The 26237-nt window shown below is 40.5% G+C and overlaps 1 protein-coding gene across 7 annotated transcripts; it reads left to right on the top strand.

Annotated features, from left to right (window-relative positions):
* Positions 1-1271: 1271 nt before the first annotated feature.
* On the top strand, positions 1272-26207 carry arhgap17a (Rho GTPase activating protein 17a). Of its 7 annotated transcripts, XM_077502927.1 has the most exons (22): positions 1272-1819; positions 8569-8608; positions 12959-13063; positions 13271-13303; positions 13758-13834; positions 14174-14285; positions 14387-14463; positions 14759-14876; positions 15369-15437; positions 15629-15710; positions 16768-16895; positions 17458-17569; positions 17636-17717; positions 18630-18710; positions 18792-18905; positions 19019-19110; positions 19915-20062; positions 20320-20589; positions 21109-21236; positions 22311-22808; positions 22889-22910; positions 24485-26207. In XM_077502927.1, the coding sequence occupies exons 1-21, from the start codon at positions 1629-1631 to the stop codon at positions 22891-22893; spliced, it is 2562 nt and encodes an 853-aa protein (XP_077359053.1). In that variant the 5' UTR covers positions 1272-1628; the 3' UTR covers positions 22894-22910; positions 24485-26207. The 7 variants fall into 7 exon arrangements, with proteins under 7 accessions (XP_077359053.1, XP_077359050.1, XP_077359049.1 ...); XM_077502924.1 differs by lacking the exon at positions 22889-22910 and having other exon boundaries at positions 20323-20589; XM_077502923.1 differs by lacking the exon at positions 22889-22910.
* The last annotated feature ends 30 nt before the right edge of the window (positions 26208-26237 follow it).

The following is a 26237-nucleotide window of genomic DNA, read 5'->3' as shown; positions in this document are numbered from 1 at the left end:
TGAGGGAGGATTGGAACTATTAGATTTTTTTTTCTCATTTTAATTCAACCTTTAAAATAAAATGGCTTAAGGAATGTATGAAAAGTCCAGTGTCACTCTGGGATTTTATTCCATATATTTAAAACAGTTGGGGGATCTTGAATTTTTATTAAGTTGTAATTTTAACATTACGAAATAGAAACTTAAAATTCCAAAATTGAATCAAGCATTATTGGCACGGAAATTATGTCATGTTCATAATTTTTCTCCTCATAAGTAACAAGTAACCAGTTATTTGTTGGAATGTAAAGGTAAGGTAGGCCTAAATTAATATATACGTATTTGTATAATACTTTCTAGGTAATTCATAATATCTCTTGAATGTGAGGATTTTATTGTAAAAAAAAAAAAAAAAAAATCGTGAATTTTATATATATATATATATATATATATATATATATATATATATATATATATATATATATATATATATATATATATATATATATATATATATATATTGAAATCGGCAGAGCGAGCAATACCAAATGTGTCCACAAGATGGAGGCGTGCGCCATTTGAAGGCAGTCAGGCAGGCAGGAGCCCCAACCTACTGTTGGGGGAATCAAATACGGTGCTTTGAGGTTTCGGGCCGCATTCTGAACCGCTCGTCAAAGCCGAACAAGTGAGAAGAGGTGGCGGACGACAGAGATGGCCGAAAATTCTCATTTCCTTGTGGTATATGCCCACAAAAGTTCATGTATTTGTTAAAAATGTGTGTTTTCTCCAAGGAGTTTGGTGTTGTGTCCACCCTTTTCCAGTCGTAATATAATTTTTGTTTTATTTGCGGTGTTTCTTTTCATCCCTTAAAAAAAGAAAAAAAAAGTATTTTTATTTTTTATTGGATTTTTTTTTCTGTAAAATGGGCTTGATTTGCATTCAGGCCATGCTGGTCACGTGCCGTTTTTTCTCCTTTTTTGTTTTCATTTTGTTGTTATTGTTTTTGTTGTCTTTCTCTTAAAGTGGAAATCAATCCCCCCCCCCCCAAAAAAAAAATAATAACACGTTCAATGCAGCGCCCATATAGTCTAAGCACGGTATCGTAATGAATATAGCATTTGGGAAAAAGAAATGAATGAAAAAGTATCAAATGTCTTTGAAATTGTGAGTAGCTGACTGGCAAAAATGTGGGGAACATACCAAGTAAAAAAAAAATAAAAAAAAAGGAATACCATGACAATACAATGACGTAACTTCCGCTCTCGCGCTCTCTCTCTCTCGCTCTCTCTCTCTCTCCCTTCCCGCTCGGAGCGGGAGTTCACTCTCTCCCGTGAACTGGGAGAAAGCGCTTTGACGGATTTACTCGACTCCCGACTGTGTTAGCTCGTCGGCGGCTAGCGGGTGTCAGCAAGCAAACACCAACCGGGGACCGTCCTGGCCCCGCGGACAGTGATGAAAGGTCGCTGGAGCCGGTGAAAGTTTGCCCCACGGCTTTGCCCTCAACCACTTCCACGCACGGAAATATCGCAAAAGTTGGTGGACCATGCCGTCGCAACTCCCCGAAGACATTTACACCTCGGAAAGGCTAACTTAGAAGCTAGCAAGCTACCAACTATCGTTAATTGGCTTTGGGCTCGAATGGCTCGCGCATGTTTTTCCTGTCACGGCGGCAGCTGGGAAAGTTGAAAAAGGGGGAGAGGCTGTGCGAACTTCATGACAATCCAAAGTCAACATTTTTTTTTTCCAAGTGTGAACTTTCGGAGGAATCGACTGGAGCGGAACCAAAAATGAAGAAGCAGTTTAATCGCATGAAGCAGCTCGCCAATCAAACAGTTGGCAGGCAAGTATCACACTATGCGTTATTTATTCTTTAACAGAATAAATTATGACTCTGAATTTGACTTTATATGATGTTTTCTTTCTACTTACTTCTTCACACTGTATATTTTCTTTCAGAAGTCAAGTCTTGATATATGGGGCTGTGAAATGAGTATCACATGAATGGAAACGAGCGGGGTTATCAAATTTGCGTGTTGCAAGATTAGTTTAAACGCAGTGGAGATTATTATTATTTTTTTTACAGTATCTCGGAGTCAACAAGTGAGTGCTGGTACCATCTGGATTGGTGCAACAGCAGGATGATGTACCTAATGAATTGTCCAATTTTCGTTCCACCTTGTGCTATATTTTGAAGGTTGTCCCACCTGTATGAACAGGTACATCACACATTAATTAATAACTTTCTGGCTGATTTGTGGTGCAATTAAGGTGGTAATAGTTCTAAGAATGATACTTTTTAGAATCGAGGGGAGTTGGAGCCTATTTTAGCTGACTTTGGATAAAAGGTCGATTACAACCTCGTCTAGTTGCTTGACATTAACAAGGAAGTCAGAAGAATTACTTTTCATAAAGGTTGAATATACATATAAAACAAAATGAGTTTTCACCATTTCTTCAACTAATAGGAAGCTAATTACAGTGTAAACCCAGACAACATTTACTATATTTCTGTTGTTGTTGTTGTTTTTTTAGGGCCAATACCGTCAATGAGGCTGATAATCAATATTTGGAGTCAATATTCATTTTCAGTAAAAGGGAAAATATATTGGCCTCAAAATATATCAAAATCCGATTTAAAATTCATAACTGTGAAAATGTCTTAGAATTTACTGACCAACTTTTCAGATTTGCAAAATGTTGATTTATTTTTATCGTTTTTCATCTTAAGCAATAGACAACTTTATTTAAAAAAAAAAAAAAAAAAAAAGTTCACAGAGCTCCCAGGGTCATATAACCAGTATGTCTTAAAAAAGTGGAAAATGTAAACAAGTAGTTTTCTACAGCAGCTATTTTGTCCCCAAAAATGTCAAAATAAGTGAAATTTTAAACTTTAACATATCTTTGTTGTAATTAAAAAAATAAAAGAAAGAAAAGAAAATTTATTTATTTATTAAATTATTTTTTTCGGACATCATATTATTTATTTGTTTATTTTTATTTTTTATTTAAAGGCTGTACGGATATCGGTCAAAATGAATATTAGCGGCAATAATTGGTCTCTCTGTTATCACATACCTTATAATCAACATAATCACACATGCCTGCAAATTCTACGTTAAATCTAATGTGCAAGTGATTCAATGCTTTGTAGGCATACGGCTTACACCCCAGCTTTTTATGACATATATGGTCAAGAGAATAACTTAACGCGTTACGTCTGCTGACACGTTTCGATTGTAAAACGGACGCATACGTTGTTTGCCCTCTTGCACTGTCTTTTATGGACACGCAGCACCTAAGGAGCATGCCTATAATGTTCGCTAAGTACCTTTAAGAGCCTTCTGCAGCTGCTATACTCGTAATATTCCTTCATACAGTAAGTTAAAGCTGAAAGGATCGCGATGTGGAAAGCAGACATGCGCATGCATGCCTGTTACATTCATGCATGAGTAGTCTTCCTTCCTTGGCTCCAAGTGTTTGGTATGTCAGTGTTTTTGGATCAAGGCAAGCACGGAGCAAAACCTTCGGGGGTGAAGGTGGTGCCCGCTTGGATATCCGTGTCTGCAAGGAGCGGCGAGGCCGTCTCGGCCGCCTCCTGGGTTCCTGTGATTGTGCGAAGGCAGAATGCTATGTCCAGCATGCGGCCTCGGAGAGGAAATCTCCCCCTTCTGCTCCTTTTGCAAACAGGAAACTGTCTCCCAGAGACGGTCTGCTGCTTTCTAGTGAGAGACGCAGAGCTGGCAAGATTGATGCATGGAGTGAAACTTAAGTGGAGCCAAGCAGCTTGTCCCCCCCCAGACACGGAGTGTGGTTAGATGGCAGTCTATGGCTTCATACGGTACATCTGTGTTTATCTGAGTGGGCCTACGTATGTATAGAACGTCTGCCATTTAGGATCTAGTCACGGGACGTAAAGGTGTAAAGTCCGGTGAAAGGGAACCTGAGACACGGCAGGTCTGCTAGTAAAACATGACCTTATTTGGCGCTGCAGTGAGGTGAAACTATGAGAAATCTTTTTGGCTCACATGGATTTAGATGGTTGTTTTGGTCTTTGTCTTTTAAATGTACCGCATTATAAGGCTCACCTTCAATGAATGACATATTTTAAAACTTTTTCCATATATGAGGCGCTACAGTAGAGGCTGGGGTTACGTTATGCATACATTAGATGGTGCTGCGCTAAAGGGAATGTCAACAAAACAGTCAGATCGGTCAGTCAAACTATATTAATAGATTACAAACCAACTTTCTGACAACTCCATTCACTCCCAAAATGAATAAACAGCTGTTTTAGTATTTCCTCTCAGGTAAAGTATTCGTATTAGCTAGCGATCCAAGATGGCGGGATCTTCTGCGGATGCGCGTCACCGATCGTGCAGGGTCAACGAATACCGTCTTGACAGCAAGACCTGTTGCGGCTCAGTATTGATCCATATATAAGGCGCATGGTCAGCTTTTGAAAAAAGTGAAGGCTTTTAGGTGCGCCTTATAGTCGTGAAAATATGGTAGTTATAACTTGGGGTGTCCACTGAAGATGACATCACAGTTTCTCAGGGCTCAGGCAACGACCAATCACAGCTCAGCTGTTTTCTGAAACTCGAGCTTTGATTGGTCGTTACCTGAGAACTGCGCAACTGTGATGTCATTTTCACTCGGCAGCAAGTGATAAAATGGCCGCCTTCTGATATTGATAAAAGCTGCTGGATTTTGCTGCTGAACTCATATTCCACTCACACATTATTCACCAAAATTATTTAGACTAGTGCATAGAACATCTTATCGGCAATATTTTTTTTTACTTCCTGCTTATATGGATTTAATTAAGGTTATCTCCCTTTCGACATTACCTATGGTTTCAAACATACATGAGTGTAATTGCTGTATCACATGGATCGCATTTGGGGAACATCATTCAATTAATCAGCACAACACTCTTCTCACAATTCCATACTCACATTCTAAACAGTTGTTCTGTATAATCGTCTCTGATGCTGCAGCTCGCTGCACATTATTCAGTCTGAAACGATTCAGTGTCAGATGGGCGCTTTGCTCCCGATGAAAGCGAATGTCACATTTGAATGACGAGCAAATGGGGTGTTTTCAGAGACTCTGCCCTGGGGACAATTAGGCGTGTCAGCTGTTGACAAGCAAAATGAGGCGGCTTTGTGTTTTAGCCACAAAAAGTTTGGTTTTCATCCAGGTGTGATGGGCGAGACTGAAAAATTACCTTGATGCATTGTTTGAAGTTTTAAATGGGCAGTAATTCTATATTTTATGTGTGAACAGAGAGTAATGTAATGTGTTATTTAGTTTTTTTTTATTAATGGTTAAGGAAATTCTGGATTGTTGCTAACAGTAATTGTGATTCTTTCATTCACTCTAAATCAGGAACTCAGATGTGAGTGGGAGAATGAGTTCTGTCTAAAATGTGTGTTGTTGTTGTTGTTGTTGTTGTTTTTAAATTGAAACCCATTTCTCTATTCCTATCGTAGATGAATTAGAATGTGAAGTCAAGTGAACTGTTTCATCGACCCAAGCAACAACAACAATTAGCATTGTTTTTACGCCCTGCACGATGGCACAGGTCGAGTGCTCGATGGATAGCTCAAACAATCAGATGCCATTTAGAAGAAACTATATGGCCCGAGCCACTCAATTATTCTCCCAGTTCCTTTCATCCGGGTCCAGTATCCATTACTGTGCGCCTCAAGCTGCCAACTGTTGCAAACAGAAAGACCCTCCCTACTCCTAAGCCCGCCGATTGTGTGGAGTGTCTGCTAACAGGCGCTCTATTGTGCTTCCGGTGGCGGTATTCTCTTACTCTACGACTTCCACTTTGATCGTCGGTCGCCATTGGTTACCATTCCCAACTGGCAGTCGGTCGGTAGGGCGATCATTCGGAAATGCCATATTGAGTAATGTGCCACTCTTCGTTTCCCTTTTGTTGTTTTGATGCGTCTGTGAAGTGGAAACCGATGCGCATCGGTGTGTTTAACTCATTCACTCGCCGCCATTTCCACAGAAGCAATCCCGTTCGCTCCCGGCTGTTTTACTGGATTTTGACAGATTTTGCAAGGCCCACAGAATATTGTGTTCCATTGCTATAAAAACATGGAACCTATCAAAAGAAAGATTAAAGTCTCTTCTTTCATCAGAAAAAAAAAGTATGTTTCTGTTTCCGTTTTGTAGCAATTAGTATTAGAAGAGAGCTAAGTTTCATCAGTTTTCACAAATCTATTTAAAATTGTAAGTAATTTCGCTTTTTTTCTACATGGCCCTGGTTGATCTCCTTTGCCCTGCTGCCACCTGCTGGCCGTTTGTGTAATAACTACCATTTCTGCAACCGTTCTTTGCAGTTGAGAGGCTGCATCAAAGCCTTCTGTATGAACTAGCATAAAAAATAAAAATAAATACGTCTTTGGGACACTTAGAACATAAAAAACGTATTTATACGTTATTGGGAGCAAATGAGTTCAGGAACTCGTCATTGGTGGGAAATATTGCTTGCAGGAGCAGCAAATCTGTATTAATGTTTTTCCGGAATACATCAAAAGGCACAGTCCACGTTTGCTTGATTACCTTGCAAATCATAAGTTGCGAATGTAGGGTTACAGGCTTAGCATGTTTGATGACTACATCAATTAGTATTTGAACCAAACCACACAAATGCCTTGTCTGAATGTTGTACACCAGAACATGGAATCCGAAACTGTGGCTTCAGAATCAGAGTCCCACTCTGTAATATGTGTGCTTTGCATTTTTTTTTTTGTTCCACATTGATCTTGAAGTGTTGTGTGGTGTTTCTGTGCATTATTCTGCTCTGCATGTGTTACCTCACCAACTGAAAAAAACGTTTTTTCCATGCATTGGCTTTACATTACTTCACCGTCTGTCACCCCCCTCGCAATCCCCAACTTCAGCATTTGTGTTTCTTTCCATGGAACCCCCAAACTATCCCCTCCGTCTGTGTCAGTCTCGCTGTTCTTGTCTGCTCGCTGCCTCCACGTTCGTAATGGAAAGCAGCTGTTCTCCGCTCTGATGAGGTTACTACAGTTCATGGAGTCTGTGAGGGAGACTTCATTGAAACTCCCGTGACCCAAATTGTAGCTAGAGACTTGTCAGGTTTGCTTGAGTCAGCAGCCTTACCTGCTTCGTCGTGTTGAGGGAGAGTGACCCGGCAGCCATAACTTTTTGTCCAATCACTGCAGACATCGATCCATTTTCCGTATCGCCTGCCCTCATTAGTGTTGCGGGTAGCTGGAGCCTATCCCAGTGGAATTTGGACAAGCGGCGGGGTACGGCTTCGACTGTTAGCCAGCCAGTTGCAGGGCATGTACAGACACAAACAAGCATTCCCACTTATATTCACACCTATGGAATGTTTTGGGATGTGAGAGGAAGCCTGAGTACTAGGGATGTCACAATGAGGGCAATATCGTGATATCGTGATATTAAAACTGCCACAATATCGTCATCGTCATGTTCACAATATTTGAAATGAACACATCTGTTTAAAAAGTCGGGTTGATTTCCACTTGTGCAGTTCTCGCACCCTCTAGTGGCTAGTTTATTAGTGCAATGTAATTTTCATTAGGGATGTTTTGGCCTTCTATGTTTAAAATCTATTCTAATTGTCCGATGAGGGGGAAACTAATTTGCTTGTGAAGCGATCAATGTGTGCTTGCATTCCCAAGTAAGTGCCTCAATATTGTTATTAGAGATTGTAGGTGGCATTGCTGATATGTACAAAAGCACAATATTATTATTATTTTTAGTATGAGCTCTCTTTTTTTTTTTTTTTTTTTTTTTACAATATTGTGATATTTTTTAAATCTCCAACGCCCCCACAATATCGTGATAATTATCGTATCGTGATGTTTGGATATCGTTACATCCCTACTGAGTACCTGGAGAAAACCCATCCAAGCATAAGAGAACAGACAGGATTTACTGCGAAGTGAATTGCTTCATCTTCAGCATCGGTATTTGCGCCTTCACATGTGATTCGTGATCAATTCTTCTTAGCATTATACTACAACGAGATTACGCTCATCTTGATCGGTTACAATCGGTCCAACCAGTCGCAATCGGCTAAGGTGAAGGCGTTGATAAGCAAGAATTAGTTCCTCGTGTACCCGCTCCCTTTAAGTGAATTTAATCTGTCTGACCTCACCGGGCCCGACTATTAGTCCACTAATAATAGGCTCGGGCAAGGCACTGCTGTGTTGTTGCTCCGCATGCGTGAGTCATCACATACTAACTGGAAGCCGAAGCGACTCCCCGTTTGAGCTCCACTGTTTGAACCTGTGCCAATGCTTTCTCCGTTTGTGTATTATTAAATGACTACTTAAAATACGCAGTTTGTTTGTCTTGATCTGGACTCGTGTAGCCTTTTGAGATTGCTTGTACCGGATCGTGTTCTCATGGAGTTCAAGTCCGGCGCGCAGACCGGTATTTCTGCCGCGTGGTTCACTCCCTACACGTTTTCAAAATATGTAAACTGAATGAACAGTATGGCTACTACTGTCTCCTGTCCTTATCTGTCAGTCAGTACTAATCGCCTCCTTTGTTTTTCTTTCTCATCCACAGAGCGGAGAAAACAGAAGTTCTCAGCGATGACCTTTTACAGGTAAACCATTAATCTGAGTTTGGAGAGTTGTGACCAATTCTTACCTCATCCAGGGAAAGGCTGCATCTGTTGGGTGTTGGCCACACATAAATGTTTTTTTGTTTTTTTTTCCCAGCAGTAGTAACATGGTTATAACTACTAAACTGGCCACTTGATCTGAAGATTCTAAGAACTGTTGACTGACAGTTGTGAAGCACTTCCACAATAACAATGAAGACTGAGCCATGTGGTCTGTACCGCGTAACTTCTTTCGGCAAGTCGACACCTCTGGTTCAGTTGTTCTTCCAGCCTTTGTAGCTATCTTGAGGAAGCAGGTGTGGTTGACGCTAAATCGTGGCCGCTCAGTAAAGGCATTCCAGCGATGAAGCTTCTTTGTCTGCAACTGGGTGTTGTCGTAGATGCAAATAAAACAAAGTGCCTTTGGTTTGGCTTTGCGAACGCAAGACTCACAGTACAGTAATGCACACTTTGTTTTGTGAGACACAAACATGTTTGCCTCTATACATACAAAAGTGCTTCATGGATGTGACTGGGTGAAAGATGAACAAAATGTGAGTACAGGACCCTTGAGGCAAAGGAAGGAAGTGGGTGTATTTTATGATGTCTGACAATTTGACTTTCACTGCTCCTCTAAGACTGCTTTGCCTCTTTTGGAAGCCGCCACAGAGTCTTTAGACTCACTTAATGGGATCTTTGCTCTGATAGCATCCCGAGCAGCATTGGGCACTAACAATCACGTGATTGTTCCAATTCCAAACACAGCTAAATTTCTCAGTTTTTGACATACATTGTGCCAAATACGAAAATAAAACTAAATGAAAATGCTAGAAATTCGAAAAAGAGGGCCCAAAATTCGCAAAAAAAAGGTTCTTACGCTAAGAGGGGGTGGATTTTGAAGCGTATCGAAAAAGGAAAATGCAAATTTTGGTTATACAAACAGGTTTTGCGAATAACCGCTGGCAAGACCGGATACACGTTGCACGTTTTGACCGGCTATTACGTCACACGTACGTTTGTAGTCCCAAAGCAATATTCAGACGATAAAGTAAGTTATGTTTGGTGGGGACGGCGAAACGCAAATCTTTTTGGAATTAATGAAAGAAGCGAATAGCGAAGTGACCATGAAGCAGCCAATCACATTGCTCAGCGTCATCCACTATTTCTATTCCTATTTCAACTCATCTTGATTTCCTCCAGGCTGAACAAATATGTCCTCAATGATAAAGCGTCATTTTTTTTTGCTAAGTGGGACATAGATCCGACAGTCATCCGCATAGCAGTGGAGGAAAATACAAGGTTTTCTAACGATGGAACACAGGGGCAGCAGATACAATGAAAACAGCAGAGGCCCCAGAATTGAACCCTGTGGAACACCAAACGACTGTAGCGCAGTGTGACCATTAGAAATTCAGTGGTTAACATTCTTGATTTTCATCTTGCATGGATTCATTTCCCTCTCATTGTTTCACCCTACAATTGACTAATGTCCATTCCAGGATGTAGTTCATCCCATGCACCAAATCATCATCTGGAATAGGCACTGGAAAAAGGATGGAAAGATTTCTCCATCAATTCAGATGTAGGTTTTAAATTTCTACTTGTTTAATAAATGCACTCGTCTTGGCTTTTCGAAATGATATATATACGGTAGTGTTCTGGCCAACCGTCTTTCTGTTACCCAGATCTCCCACTGAGCTGCTATTCCTTGCTATTCCTCTTTAATAGCAACTTGACCACAGTTAGGAGACCGCAGAAATGCCGTGGAATGAACAAGGAGCCCCTTTCACAATATGCTCGCTATATTGTGTTCCGTTAAAATTTGACAACAGCCCGGTAGGTTAGCGACCAACCTCTGCTGCACTTGTCTGGCACAAACAAATTAGAGTTGACATTTAAAATCTTCCTGAGTGAGTCATGTTCACATGTCCACACCTTTCTCTTGGAAACCAATAAACAAATACAGGCAACAGGACAGGCACCCTTTTTGTCTTTTGTCTCAAAGTCTGGGATTCCCTGGCCTGTAGTACGTCATGGGATTGTCCCCCCACCGTTAAACTTGTCACAACTGGTGAAACACACCCCGCTGGTACCCTTCGAGGCGTATTAACAGAAATGATGCTATGGTGTTCTGTATCCTGTTTTGAAAGGAAACCATTTCCTCGTGAAGCAAAACACTTCCAATACATACTGTTGTCATTTTTTCCTCCTCCGAATGCGGCGGAAAGGGAATCCCCTTCGTGTTTTCGTGCCAAGTACGAACTGGGCTCAGTCTGAGCAACGTTAGGCTATATAGATCTTGTGTTTTGAGTTTGTATTCGACCCAGCTGTTGTGGGAATGCCGGGGGCCACCACGGGTCACGAGTGACGTAAGAGCGCGAGAACAGCGGGAGACCGCTCACGGAGGCGGATATCTGCTGTGGAATTCCGACTCTTGTTCTGTTTTTGGAACACAATTGTCCGGTATTTGGTTGATCCTCCCTTTTTTTTTGCATTTGTGCTCCGCTTGCCCTCCAGACCACCGATGTTCTCATGGAACATTGTTTTTAACGCGACTGTCTTCCTTTGGTGACTCGCTGCGTTTTATGAGATAAAGGAGTCAACTTGCAAAGCGTTTTCCATATCCTCTTGTGAAAAAAAGCACATTGTTGACACTGGCCGTCCCAGTCAAGCACCTGGCATCACAAGGACAGTGCACAGCTTCACTTGGCCGCCGGCCAAAATAGCCGTGACTCCCATCATTGACCAGCTAATCAATGACAGTATTATATCTCAAACAGAGTGGATCTGTGTGGCCGGGCTGCAGACAGGAGCAAGCCTGTGTCACCCCAACGCCTTTTTAACACTAATGAAACGCCTCGGCCCCGTTCACAGAACAGTGACCGTTGCTATGGAAGCACTTCCGATGACCCATGCGCTTGAAAGATAACATTCCAGCGTTGCTCCGCGGGACCGGGCCTATCAATCACGGTTGAACTCTGAACTCCCCTCAAGGCAGATGCAAATCAAACCTATGCTCAGAACTCAAACCTCATTAACCATCTGTAAACTGTTGTTTCTTTATGGTTGTGCGTTAACAGTGCTAAAGTTAATAATAACTAACTAGGGCTGACAACATTAAAGCCTCTACTGTGGATATGAATTTAAATTCATTAAAGCCTAAAAATCATAATAATAATAACTCAGTTAACTCAGTGTGCAGCCAAACTTGGAGTCACTGGCAGGAAGTAGCAATTAATCGAAATTCAATTACAATTTCAATTATTTCATTCCACAATTACAAAATCAGCATAATTGTAAACAAAAATAAAAGAGTATTAATACTAATTTTGAGTTGTTTAAATTTAGATATTTGCACCTTTTTTTTATTTATTTTAAAATGACTAATTTAATAAATCATGTTTGGTCCAAAAGGAACTTGAAAAATTATAGTGTTTCAAATGTATTTGTCTTAATATTTTTTATGTTTAATTGAAACATTTTCTTGTTTTGTACCATAATAATAATAATAATAATAATAATAATAATAGTAATATTAATAATAATAATAAAGGACCTTGCAAAATTAGTTTTTCAAATAAATTTTTTTGTCTTAATATTTTTTACATTTAATTTAAACATTTTCTTGTTTCGTACCATAATAATAATAATAATAATAATAATAATAATAAAGGAACTTGCAAAATTGTAGTGTTTTAAATAAATGTGTTTGGTGTTTGTCTTAATATTTTTTACGTTTAATTGAAGCATTTTCTTGTTTTGTACCAAAATAATAATAATAATAATAATAAAGGAACTCACAAAATTATAGTGTTTCAAATAAATTTATTTATCTTAACATTTTTTACATTTAATTTAAACATTTTCTTGTTTTGTACCAAAAATAATAATTATCCTAATCATGATTGCAATTATTACCAAATTAATTGTGATTAATATTTTCTTCATAATCGAGCAGCCCTCGCGGGAAGATGAATAAACATGGACTATACTGTAGGTAGTTTACTTTCTGATTTACTTGTTTGGTACTTGTTGAAGAACAGTCTAAATTATAAAATTATATTTTCTGTTTGATGATTTTACATTAATTCCAAGATTTTATTCAAGTAAATTATATGTGGAGTTCCGCAAGGGTGAATTCTGGGACCTATATTATTTACATGATATATATATATAAATGACGTCATACAGTATGTAATATTTGCAATATATTGAATGATTTTTTTTTTTTTCTGTAGAGTTGGAGCAGCTCAAATCAGCTCTAAATTCCTTTTTGTTGACATGTTTTCGAGACTGCTTGATTTGAGAGTTATGCTGACTGAAATAAATCCACATCTCCATCTTGTTGAACAGATTGAGCGGCGGATGGAGTTGGTGCGCGTGGTGTCGCACAACACGCACAAGAAGATGGTCTCGTGTCTACAGGGACACATTGGCGCCGATGCAGAGAAACGACATGTGAGTCCACTTATGGTCTAACCCAGGGGTCACCAGCATGGTGCCCATTATTACCAGGTAGCACCCAAGGTCCACATGAGTAGCCCTCGACTGTTCTAAAAAATAGCTCACCAGCTCACAATTTTCATTGCATCTGACTTTGAAATATCCCAGTCGACGTGATGTGTTCTGTATTTTCTGCCCCACACAACTCAACATGCACTACAGTCCGTACCACGCCTCTATACAGGAAATGGTCAGGTAAAAAAAAGAAAAGAAATATTCCACCTCCTTGGCCTGTTCCAAACCACTTGTTCCATTACATCTCTTTAGCTCTTCACTTTCACTAGAATCTTCGCATGACTGTTTGGGTCGTATTTTCCTCATTAGATTAGGTTTGGGAGCGTTTTGTACAACTTGCCTGTTTTAAAAGGTGCTTGGAATAAACACTGCATTTTATAGATTCACCTGGTTGCCTCTTGTATCCCATTTAACTTCTCTTCTCAGAAAAGCTCACTTCCTCTTCCTGACTTTGTGAATGCGCCTCTTGCTCGCTCAATGGAAAGTCTTGATGACGTTTCCATTGGCCTACAACCTCACGCTTTTGAATAAGAAATACGGGCTGCTGCTTTTTTTTTTTTTTTTTAAGTGCCTCGCTTTGTGACTAATCATTGTTTGCATCCGTTTGTCTTCCACACAACCATATCCGCCACAGAAAAAGCTTCCCCTGACGGCGTTGTCCCAGGCTATGGTGGAAGGTGGAAACCAGCTGGGTGAAGACTCTTTAATAGGGTGAGTTACTCAATGATTGACGCGTCAGATAATCTTGTCCTCCTCAGTGGCGACTGTTAAACGTGCAGGCCAGTGTGGATGACGAGGTCACACGTTAATCTCGTTTTCACACAATGGGGCTTTAAACGTCTTCAATGAAGCATGTGCTCGTTCAAAAGTGGTCAAGTGAAATTCACACAAAACGGGATGTAAACATCTTTTCACGGTTCTGAAAGTAGTCAGCAGTCACATGTTTTGTCTGGTAATAATGAGGAAGAGAGAGCATCACCTCATCTTTCTCAACTATTTCACGAAAATGCAAATACAAAATCGGTTCACGATACCGATATGCGTTGACAGGAAGATGATGGAAGTGTGCGGGGACGCAGAAAGTCGTCTGGCATCTGAACTGATGCAGCACGAGCTGCAGATAGAGAAAGACGTCCTGGATCCTCTCAGCCAAATCGCAGAGGTCAGAAACCGAACACCTGTTTAAAACGGCAACAAAAAATATTAGGATTCTCCATTGACAGTCAAGAAAAGAAATATTGTGTTGTTTTTGGTTTGTTGTAGGTGGACATTCCCAACATTCTGAAACAGAGGAAGCAGTTGGCCAAATTGGTGCTGGACTACGATTCTGCCAGAGCTAGGTGTCTTTCATCCCTGTTTTGTACTTACTTATCTGTACAATGATCAAGGGCAAGGCATTAGTTAATCAGGTTAAAATCATAGTTTTCATAGTGGTTGACATTCACTGCCATTGACGGATAAAGACGTCCAAAATCCATTTTTACTATACTGTCAGTGAATTAGTTAAATGTCAGGTTTTCCTTTAGTAGATAAATATTAAACTACTTGTCTTTGCTAGCTGTGGATATGAAAAGTTGACATTGTGGTGTCATAGAGACAATCTGATGCCGTGTGTGCGTATTTGTGTCCAAACAGATGGTTGCAGGCGACCAAGTCAATAATCTCAGGAACAAACACTCAAGCACTGACAGCCAAGGCCGACCTTCTCAAGGAGGAGCTGGACGAGGCCATGAACAAAGTGGAAGTTTGCAAGGTGCGGAAACGAGCCGCTTCAATGTTTTGAACTCTCATACAGCTATGGAAGTGTCTCTAATAGCAACTTGTTGACCCCTTGTATACTGGTGGATCAGGTGACTTTTAAACGAATATGCAGGCCGCCGATCTTTTATAGCCTGCGTGGGCCTGGCCAAACATTTCAAGTGCGAAAAAGTTATTACAGCAAGCGAGTGAACATTCCAAGACCTTTTGGGCCGTCCGACCCAGTTTGCTGACGCACGCGGATGTCTCAAAATGCCCCGTCAGCTCCCGCGCACGTGTCTGGAGCAAGCTGGTCATTGGCGCGTTTTAGCGTCGCTCTGCTGCAGGACGCATGTCAGGTTTTCTTGCTCAGGAAGAACCTTGTGTTTCCCCCTCGTCATTTTCTCCCACTGGAGTATTTATGACTCACATGGTCACGTTTACTGCCCACCAAACCAAGTGTCACTTAAAATATTTAATAACTAGTACCCTGTGTTTGTCCTCCCAGGACCAACTTGCCGCAGACATGTACAGTTTCTTCTCAAAAGAAGGAGACTATGCCTGCTATTTCTTAACGGTGAGTTCAGTGAGTCAACACGCTCGACGAGCAAAAAAAAAAAAAAAAAGTGTTTGCCATGGATTCCGTGGGAATGCCCGCAGCTGTCGTGTCACTTCAAAAGCACGGCGCAGACCGGCCTCGCTTTCCTGTTTGGTTAGTCTCATTCTGCAGCCTTCATCATTTTCTCTTCTTCTTTTCTCTTCCTGTAGCTTCTCGAAGCTCAGGCGGAATACCATCGAAAATCTCTCACTTTACTGGAGAGTGTCTTGCCAACCATCCAGGCTCAGCAAGGTAAAAGCAAGCATATGGCGAAACACATGTTCTCAATGTAACATGAAATAAAAACTTTTTTTTTTTTTAATATAAAATTTAAAAAAACTATTTATATACAAGTAAATATTTTTAATGTAAATGTTTTTGTTTTTTTTACAAAAAAAAAAATATATTTTTTTTTATTAAGGTAAAGCAAGTATGTGGCAAGCAATGTGACATGAAATAGAACATTTTTAATTAAATTTTTAATATAAAATTTTAAAAATATATTTTTTTAATTTAAATGTAAAATATATATTTTTTACTTTTACAATAATATAAATAATAAATAATATGAAATAAAAGAATATTTTTTAAATGTAATTTTTATCTTAAATTTAAAAAATGTATTTTTTTTTATTGAAGTGTAAAAGATTTTTATTTTTACAAAAAATAAAAAATATATATTTCTTTTTTTATTAAGGTAAAGCCAAGCAAACGTTCTCAATGTAACAAAATAGTTTTTTAATTTAATTTTTTATATAAAATTAAAAATGTGTTTTTTTATTTAAATGTAAAATATATATATATATATTTTTTTTTTTTACAAAATTAAAAAATCTATTTTTATTTTTTTATTCAGGTAAAGCAAGCATAAAATGTAACATGAAAATATAAGAACATTTTTTAATTAAAATTGTTATATACAATTAAAAAGTAATTTTTTTGTTTTATTTAAATGTATATTATTTTTTAAAATGTTTACACAAAGTGTGTCGCAATATGAGACCTCATTACGTTTGCTACTCAATCCATACACATTGCACCCGCAACAGCCTCTCTCCATTGCACAATATCTGACACAATCGTAAACACAAAAGATGTGTACAATCAGTCCTGCTGACATCGTATTTCACCTAAACTGTTGACCCCACAAATCTGCTGCCTCGACCAATTCCAGTCCACACCAATGTGACAGTCGAATGTCGGATATCGTCGTTTTATGCGTCTTTAGATCAGAAACGGTAGTGATGGAATCGGGATGTCAAACGTGTTTACAGTACATCTCATGTGGAATTTCACATTTTGTGTTCAGATTCGTGGATTGAGAAGCCCGCCTTTGGCACGGCGCTGGATGAGCATCTGAAAAGGAGTGGGAGGGAGATCGCCCTGCCCATAGAGGCCTGTGTCATGATGCTGTTAGAGACTGGCATGAAAGAAGAGGTAACGGAGCCAGGAGAAACCACCTGCGTCGCATTTTAGCAATTGTTTTGCGACCTGCAATCATCCTTGCCATCAGTCCGTTGAAACCACAACAGATGGTAGCTCTGCACTTTCATTGTTTAAAGATGACCTTGCCGCCAGTTACTTTCCCCTTCTGCGTAGAATGACTTCACGTTTGCTCAAAACCTGACTGCTCACCGGTTTGTTTTGCTGCCTTGAGTGAAATAAGTTGCTGACGCAGCTCATTAAAACTCGCACGGAGCCGTGCTCGCGATTAACAGCTCCGCTAACTAAGAGCTTAAAATAGCCGGTTCACGTGTAGGTTGCCAGAGATGAGCGGATAGGCAAAGTGTAAACAGGGGAAACTTTTACGCAATTCGGCAGCATGATGATTGATGCAAAGGTGGGGATGTCCTCTCTTGAAAACAAATTTAGAATACAATGGAGGCAAATTGTTCCCTGCTCACAATTCAGATTTCTAGCAGTGTGTATACAAGAATGAGTTTCGACACTTTGTTGTTGTTTTCAAGCGCTCATGGCGGCCATTTTGTGTGTGTGACAGGGTCTATTCAGGATTGCAGCTGGGGCATCCAAGCTAAAGAAGCTCAAGGCAGCGCTGGATTGTTCCACCTCCCAATTGGAGGAGTTCTACTCTGACCCCCATGCTGTTGCTGGTATGAGCCAAACGAGAACTCGATTTTTAACAGAAACGTGAAATATTTGTGGATGTGTAATTTCAGGAGCACTGAAGTCCTACCTGAGGGAACTCCCTGAACCTTTAATGACCCACCAGCTTTACGATGAATGGACCCAAGCATGCAGGCAAGTCTCCCATGTTAGAATAAACGTGACAGTACAAATTCATGTCATGTTTCTAACATCTTTTTTGTAAATATTGTATTCATAATTCTCAAACTTCCGATGACAAAAAAAAGTGTATAAAGTAAAATTAATAATAAATTAGTGAATAAATAAAAAAAATCTTGTTTTCTAACACATTTTTCAAAAATATTTTATTTATAAATTTCAATCTTCCAATGACAAACAACTCCCCCCCCAAAAAAAACTGTATAAAGTAAAAATAATAATAAATGAGTACGGTAAATAAATAAATAAATCTTGTTTCTATCACATTCTAACACTTTTTAAAAAATATTTTATTTATAATTTTCAAGCTTCCAATGACAAAAATAAAAAAAAAAGCAGAACAAAAAAGTGTATAAAGTAAAAACAATAATAAATTAGTAAATAAATCTTGTTTCTTACACATTTTTAAAAGAAATTATTTATAATTTTCAAAGTTCCAATGACAACCAAAAAAACAGAACAAAACAATTATAAAATAAGTAAATAAATAAATGACAAAAAGTATATAAAGTAAAATTATATTATTATTAATAAATAAATGAAGAAATAAATAAATCTTGATTCTAACACATTTTTTAAATATTTATCATTTTCAAGCTTCCAATGACAAAATTAAAAAAAAAGCAGAACAAAAAAAGTGTATAAAGTAAAAATAACAATAAATAAATAAATAAATAAATCTTGTTTCGAACACATTTTTAAAAGTATTTTATTTTAAAAATTTCAAGCGTCCAATGACAAACAATAATCAAAACAAAAAACGAACAAAAAAAGTAGTATAAAGTAGAAATAATAATAATTGACTAAGTTTATAAATAAATCTTGTTTCTAACACGTTTTTTTTTTTTTCAATATTTTCTGTTCCAGTTTATCAGATCCAGACAAGAGGCTTCAAGCTCTGTGGCTTGTATGCGATAAGCTACCAAAGAACAACAAAACAAACCTGAGGTAACCTCACGCTTAATTCCAACAATTCTTTACCACAGTATCAAATTGAATAGCTTGTCTGATGTTGTCGTTGACATGTAGATATCTGGTGAAGTTCCTCGCTAAACTGGCTCAGGACAGCGAGGTCAATAAAATGACTCCCAGCAACATTGCCATTGTCCTTGGACCCAATCTGCTCTGGGCCAAGACTGAAGGGTGAGTTGGTGTCCATGAAAAATAATAATAAAAAAAAAAGTTGTATGAGGTTACTTCATAAAAATGTTCAGCATGTTTTATCTTCTCTTTTTTTTTTCCATGTGGACACCCAGGAGCTTGGCAGAGATGGCTGCGGCAACATCTGTGCATGTGGTGTCTATAATCGAACCCATCATCCAGCATGCTGACTGGTTCTTTCCCGAGGGTAAGTTCAGGGTTTTCTCTTTGCAACCTTCATTGTGTCCCAGAGAAGTTTGTACCAGGCCTTCTGTGTCCTCTAGCATAAGAAAAAAAACAAACAAACAAACAAACAAACAAAAAACGTATAAATACGTCTTTGGGACACTTAAGACATAAAAAAAAAAACTTATTTACATGTTATTGGGAGCAAATGAGTTAAAATGTGCAGAATTTCACAAGCTACTTCATGTTAATGATTCAATAGCTCTTAATATGAAAAGAAAAATGCACCGAGCTGTCACCAATGTCTTACAAATGCAATTATGCCATCTAGTGGCAGAAAAAAATCCATCCATCCATCCATCCATCCATTTTCTTGACCGCTTATTCCTCACAAGGGTCGCGGGGGCTGCTGGCACCTATCTCAGCTGGCTCTGGGCAGTAGGCGGGGGACACCCTGGACTGGTTGCCAACCAATCGCAGGGCACACAGAGACGAACAACCATCCACACTCACACGCACACCTAGGGACAATTCGGAGCGCCCAATTAACCTGCCATGCATGTCTTTGGAATGTGGGAGGAGACCGGAGTACCCGGAGAAGACCCACGCGGGCACGGGGAGAACATGCAAACTCCACCCAGGAAGGTCCGAGCCTGGACTCGAACCGGAGACCTCAGAACTGGGAAGCAGACGTGCTAACCACTCGACTACCGTGCCGCCCGCAGAAAAAAATGACCAACACAAATCAATATCACACTTGCTTTTTACAGTACTGTTTCAATGACTTTTTTTTTTTTTTTTGTCAATCTTCCCTCCCATCTCGCAGACGTGGACTTCAATGTGTCTGGCATGTTCGCAATGCCTGTCCCCTCATCCAACCACAACAATCACCTGGATTATGACAGCAGCACTATTGAGAGGAAGCGACCAGGCAGCTTGGTGGGACCCGAGTCGGACACAAGCCGCAAAGACAAGTAAACATATTTAGCATTGTTGTTTGCTCCTTCTGTTCTTTAAAGAGCATTTCATGTCATGTCTGGCTTTCCTGGCTTTGATTTTGCTTCCTGACTGTTGGACTAATATCATTTCTTCACGTGTTTCGGTGCTAATCTCACTCATCCTCTCTGGATTGAAAATGATTCGTCTTCTGGTGTCATCATTCTTCTGATCAGTCCTGTGGTGTTCTCTGTTTGTGTCCTTTCACTTTCTCGCCGCCGACCCTCCCCGCCAGTAGCACCTCTAACAAGCACTCGGACCACAGCCTCCGTAGAGGCAGTACCAGCTTAGGTAGAAAGCAGCACACCTCACCCGCCTTCCAGCCCCCTTTACCCCCCGTGGAGGCTCCGGCGCAGGGACAAGGCGCCGGGCAGGTCCCGCCGCCCTCGGCCGAGCACCAGCCGCAAGCTCCGCCGGGGGCGGCGGCGCCCGACAGCCCCCGTAACTCGGCGCTGGGTCTCGCTGCCGCTCAGCAGCTTCCGGCGCAGCACACGGAGGAGCTAAGGTAAGAGCTGCCTGATTGCCTCGGCTGCTGTCGGGGAGGGTGAAGGGACAACGGCCATTTTGTTTGAACAAAAACCCGATCCTTCGTGAATTTTTTTTCTTTCATCATTTGTTATCTAACAGGATGTCTGATGTCATTCTGCACAATCGCTCTATTCAAAATAGTTTTGTCCAAGGTGCAATGTGCGATGGCATGACTCCTCCTTGTGATTGCCTCCAAGTCAGCGCTTAGTTCGTTAAGAAGCTTCGACTGACCCGTGACACTAATGAGGGAAAAGCGCTGTCAAAAATTGATGGGCAAATACCTCCAAACACCCACTTTGAACTCGCAAACCTTGAGAAGGCTTCTATTACATCATTTACAGCACACACCGCAGGCCTTTGACACAAACGTTGGACCGACATTTTACTGCAAAAAGTCAACTAGGTGCCAACTAGTTGTGTGTCAGCTTTTTGAACTGGAAAAAAAAAACAGTGACGAAATAACAACTAAATTTCACCTTCTTTTCCCTCCCTCAAGCAACCCAAAGCTTCGAGACAACGCAACCATCACGCCGACCCCCCACCTCCAGCGGAACGGTTCTGGGGCAGGGAGCCAGGCCGCCGGCCAGACTGGCAGCGGGACCAGTCCGCATATGACGCGCCGAGGTGAGAATACTGAGTTCGTATCGCATGAAAACAATCACTAGTCAGGTGTGACCATATGAAAGCCATTTTTTTAATTAGTTTTACCTAGTGATGTCACTATCGAATCTTTTTAGAATGAATCAATCTATTGATTATTCACTCGATTCAAGAGATTCATTTTAATGTTGCATTAAAGTGTATTACAAAAAGTTTTTGCCCCCCAGATTACTGTTCATTAACCAGTCATCGGTGGTTATTTTGTACTTTGTATTCGTATAGATTAACTCATTTGTTCCCAAAAACGTATAAATACGTTCTATTTTCAATGTTTTAAGTGTCCCAAAGATGTATTTATACGTTTTTGTTTTTGTTTTTTTTGTTTGTTAACGCTCGAGCATTTGATACAGCCTCTGAAATGCAGAGAACGGGTGGGAAAAAATGGTAGTAATTACAAAAACGGCCAGCAGGTGGCAGCAGAGTATAAGAGATCAACCAGGGCCATGATGAAACTTAGCTATATTCTAAAGCTAATTCCTGCAAAATGGAAACAGATAGACATTTACCTTTTTTCCTGATGAAAGAAGAGACTCTAATCTTTCTTTTGGTAGGTTCCATGTTTTTATAGCAAAAGAACACAATATTCTGTGGGCCTTCGAAAATCCGTCAAAATCCAGTAAAACAGCCGGGAGCGAAGGGGGGTCGCTTCAGTGAAAATGGGTGGGACTTAAAAAATAAAAGGGGTGGCAATTGATGTTTGTACCATGTTACTGATTCGGCCATTGTTTTCCAAAGTAAACATGATATTTGCAAATGTCTTATTTTGAAGATAATCAGTCTTCTTTCATGAAGGACTGCAGAAATCAATGAACAATTACTGTTGATATGCTGACAATGGGGACAATTTTCAATTAAAAATGGCACCAAATGATTACTCGATGATTAAAATACGGGTTGATTAATTTGATAATGGATTACTTGTTGCGTAATCGATTCATTCTGACAGCTCTTGACCACTCCCACATATGAAATTGACTAAAACGCACTTCAACGTAGACAGTCTTAAAGGTATAATCAATGTTCTTGATCTCACCTCAGTTATCAAGAAACAGGCCCCCGCTCCGCCCAAGCCGCCCAACCCTCCGCCAAGCCAGCCCCCCACTTCACCCAACCAATCCCAGCCCCTAAGCCCCCCTCCGAGACCCCTCTCCGGCCACTCCCCGACCTCCTCCACGCCCCCCAACTCCCAGCAGCACAGCACGCCCCGACGCCACTCCAGTAACCAGCCGCCCATCCAAGCCCCCAGCCACCCGCCCCCGGAGCCGCCGACGCAAGCCACCTCCCCCGGTCCGCTCGTCGCGGATCCGCCGAGCGCCGAGCCCTCGCCGCCGGACTCCCCCACCCCTCCGGATACCCCCCCGCCGCCCGCCGCTCCGCCGGGCCCGGACGGCGCCTCGCCGTCCGCCTACCAGACGGGCTCGCTCCCCCGGCCGCGGCCCGTGCCAAAGCCCAGGAGCAGACCCAGCATGCCGCCGCCCCCCAACCCCGTCACCAGCGACACCAACGGGATCTTCGCCAGCGCTTACAAGATGATGGGTGAGCCACTTTGCTAACGTCATCTTTTCTCCTCCCGCTCGATGACTAACGGTCACGTGTGCGTTGTAACACCTCGGCAGGGTAACGGAGCTCGTGTGCGAGGTTTGTAGCTCACTGACGTGCACTTTTGTGTCACTGCGGCCATTCGACCCCGCCTGCTGTCGCTTGGTCGTGTATCACGTGTCAGAGGCGGACGTGCGACCGCCGCGCTGCACATGACTCATCAAACTGACCCATTTGAAAAAGTGGAGCTGTTTGGAGACACTCTTTTGTATATTTGAAAGTTGTTTTGGGCTTTTCACGTAGTGTGGAAAATGGGTCCTTATTTGTTTTGCAATTGTCGTTCTGTCAGCATGAAGCATGTGCAGCCCTCACACGTACTGTATTTCCTCAATCGTGACCAATATACAAGTCTACGTGGGAATATAATACATACAGTATAATTTTTAAAATTTAAATTATTACTTTATTAATTTTTAGTAGCCTCCACTCAAATGTTTTTTGTGATTTTTTTTTTTTAAACTGATAATGCCCTCCGTGCTTGATAATAATAATGATAATAATAATAATAATAATAATATTTTTTCATTAATCGTGCAGTAAACAGTATATATTTTTATTATATTTAAAAGTCAAATCAAGTAATCTCTATTTATATGTGGTTATTAATTATTTTTATTATTATTAATTATTCATAGTTTTTTAGTGTTTCTTGTGATTTTTTTAAACCGATAATGCCCTCTGTGCTTAATAAAAAAAATTTATAATAATAATAATAATAATAATAAATAATCTGAACTTTTTTCATAAAAAAAAAAAGCTTAGTATTGACCTCCAATCAAATGTTTGCATTGCATTTTTGCATTGTTTTATTATTAAAAATTATATTATTAAAAAAATAGATACAGTATATTGGTGGTGAGAATTTGAAAAGAAAGGACTCCACTTGGAACAATTGCCCAAATCAACAAGCATACTAAATAAATGCAGTACATGCCACACCTCAAAAAGATTTTTTTTTTTCCCCGTAGGAAAATAAAAGCACGTTGTACCACTAGGAAACGGGAATTAATTCATTTTTAGCTTTCTTGTTTCCAGTTACATATTTTTCGGGGAAAGACAAGTTCACTTACCTGTCAGTCCTCACCACTTCCTCGTGTGACGTGCCTAACCCAGAACGTTAAAAGTTTCCCATCCGTGTGCGTTCTCCTGTTTCTAAACGCACTAAGAAGCGGTGCCATTTCAAAAAAATATATTTATTATTTTACCTGAGGAAATACAGTACAGTATTTACAAATAATTTACAACACAAAATTCATCTTACATTCGTTTCACTTTTCTTTCTTTTTCCATTCATCTCACCCGTCTGCTTGCCGTCACCCCAGAACCAGCAGCGCCACCTGCTGTTAGAACTCCCTGTGCACAGCAGTGAAGCCCTTGGGAAAATGTGATTTACTGGGTGTACTAGTAACACATCCGTTAGGCTAATGTGGCTTAATTGTGTACTAGTAGTGGAAATAACACTTACTAGTTCATTAAATGAAATTTTGTTTACGTCATATTGGCATGAATTATTAGTTTGGATTTGGAAACATGCGCACGGGTTGGACTAACACGCAAAACTGTCTTGTCCCATGATTCATTCGCGTTAACAAATTCTGCCGTGTCGTCTTCAGACCCGGCCATGACCTTCAAAGGGCTGAGTCGGACTCTGGTGCCAGAGTTCAACGCGGACCTGCAGCCAGCGCCGGTTTCTTCGCCGCCGCCGCCTCAAAGAGACTGCGAGCTGGAGAGCGAGAGCACCGTCCTCTAAGGGAAGGACGCACACGGCCTCTTTTTTTTTTTTTTTTTTTCATATACACACGCGCGCACTCCCGCACTGTTCTGCTGATTTGCGTGTTGACGTTTTTCCTAATATTTTACCCAAACAGCCGTGCGAAAATCCTCCATTTTAGGTGGTGGTTCTTGCCGAACTAACGTTGGCGTTAGTTGGCAAACAAAAACGATGATGGGCTACTTTGGGATTCTGGTTTGAGGACAGAGATGGCAAATCCAGGTCTAGTAAGCGAAAAACTTGGCACAGTTTGGTGCTAGCTAGCTAGCTAGCTAGCTAGCTAACTCCCGAGCAGGTTTACAAGCACCCAAGGGAAGCTAGCTAGCTAGCATCTGAGGCTAAAGCCAAACTATGGCTTCCTTTATTCTCTAGACCTGGATTTGCCACCTCTGTTTGAGGACTTAAGTGGTGTTTTTATTTAAAATGTTGAAAACGGCCTTCAGAACATGAAAAGCGGGTGGAACCAAAAACTTAGCGGTGACTGCAGGTTTCCAGTCATCTCAAACACTCAATTAACTTCTTTTTTTTTTTTTTCTCCTTCCATCCTTCCTCTTGCTCTTGTATTTATTTACCTACCAAGTTTAAACACACACATTCCCGTGACTACACACTTGGTTGCAGTCAGTACATGTAAATAAAGCCTTAATAGGATGGCAGCATTGTAGATTTACTGTAATGGAGAAGATTTATTCCTTTATCCTTGATATCCAGCTTAAGGTGGACCTTAGCTTAACATCGTGGATATTGAATAAAAAGAGATCCCCATGAACTGCTTTTTTTTTTGTATTACTGCAGTATTTCCGAGAAGCTGTCTTGTTGTTTTTCAGGGATGTCATAGGAAGGTGTTGTGAGCCTCTCATGGTGTATAGCAGGGCGCTCTCCTTTAAAACGTGTCGCGGTTCTTTCGGGGCTGTTCCGAGTGTAAAGTAGCGAGGTTAGCCGCCCTCCCCGAGCCTCAAGCAGTCAGTATTTTTTTGCCTTTCTTAGTGTGATGATGAATGTAAAGCGGGAAGGTTTGTTTCTGTAAAAAAAAAAAATGCCTCTTCGTCTGAAGCCGATGTTGCACGTGAGCACAGGCCATGAAATGGGGATTTTTATTTTATTTTATTTTTTTAAACTCCCCACTGAGCTGAGAAGACAATGTCACCTCGGTAGTGACGTGTGGGACAAATATTTTATCGAATGAACAAGATTCTTCACTCTCTCTCTTGCTCTCTCGTGTGCAATGCAGAGGTCCAAATGGTACCAATGGAGAAAGTCTTGGATGTTGCAGTTGCCCTGGAAATATGTGATTTTTTCTCCCCTCCGAGAGACAATCAAATGTCCTCATTTCTCCTCTCTACTCCTGTGACTCAATGCCTTATACATCCCCCTCCTCCTCTTCCTCTTTTACCTGCACATCAAGACCAACAAATGCCATTAAACTAGAAGTGATGATGCTGCGTTTTTAAGCTCCATAGTTTTGTATGTTTGTCATCAGGTGAGCTGAGTTATGGAATAAAATGTTATATGAATGCTTGGTTATACATCCTTTCCAAAGAAAATAAAGTATATGAAGAACTCAACTAGTCTGCAGTTTCTCGATTGTTCAGTGC

The sequence above is a fragment of the Festucalex cinctus genome, chromosome 17 (genome assembly GCF_051991245.1).
Source record: "Festucalex cinctus isolate MCC-2025b chromosome 17, RoL_Fcin_1.0, whole genome shotgun sequence".
NCBI lineage: Eukaryota > Metazoa > Chordata > Actinopteri > Syngnathiformes > Syngnathidae > Festucalex > Festucalex cinctus.
This window is presented reverse-complemented; position numbering and strand designations above follow the sequence as displayed.

What these genes read in the sequence shown, in the direction of transcription:
- arhgap17a (XM_077502923.1), top strand. Translation starts at nt 1,629, where the DNA reads ATGTTTTTCCTGTCACGGCGGCAGCTGGGAAAGTTGAAAAAGGGGGAG. An exon ending in ATGCCTGCTATTTCTTAACG is followed by an intron (nt 15,438 to 15,628) that starts GTGAGTTCAGTG and finishes CTCTTCCTGTAG; the next exon opens with CTTCTCGAAGCTCAGGCGGA. An exon ending in CAGCACACGGAGGAGCTAAG is followed by an intron (nt 20,590 to 21,108) that starts GTAAGAGCTGCC and finishes CCCTCCCTCAAG; the next exon opens with CAACCCAAAGCTTCGAGACA.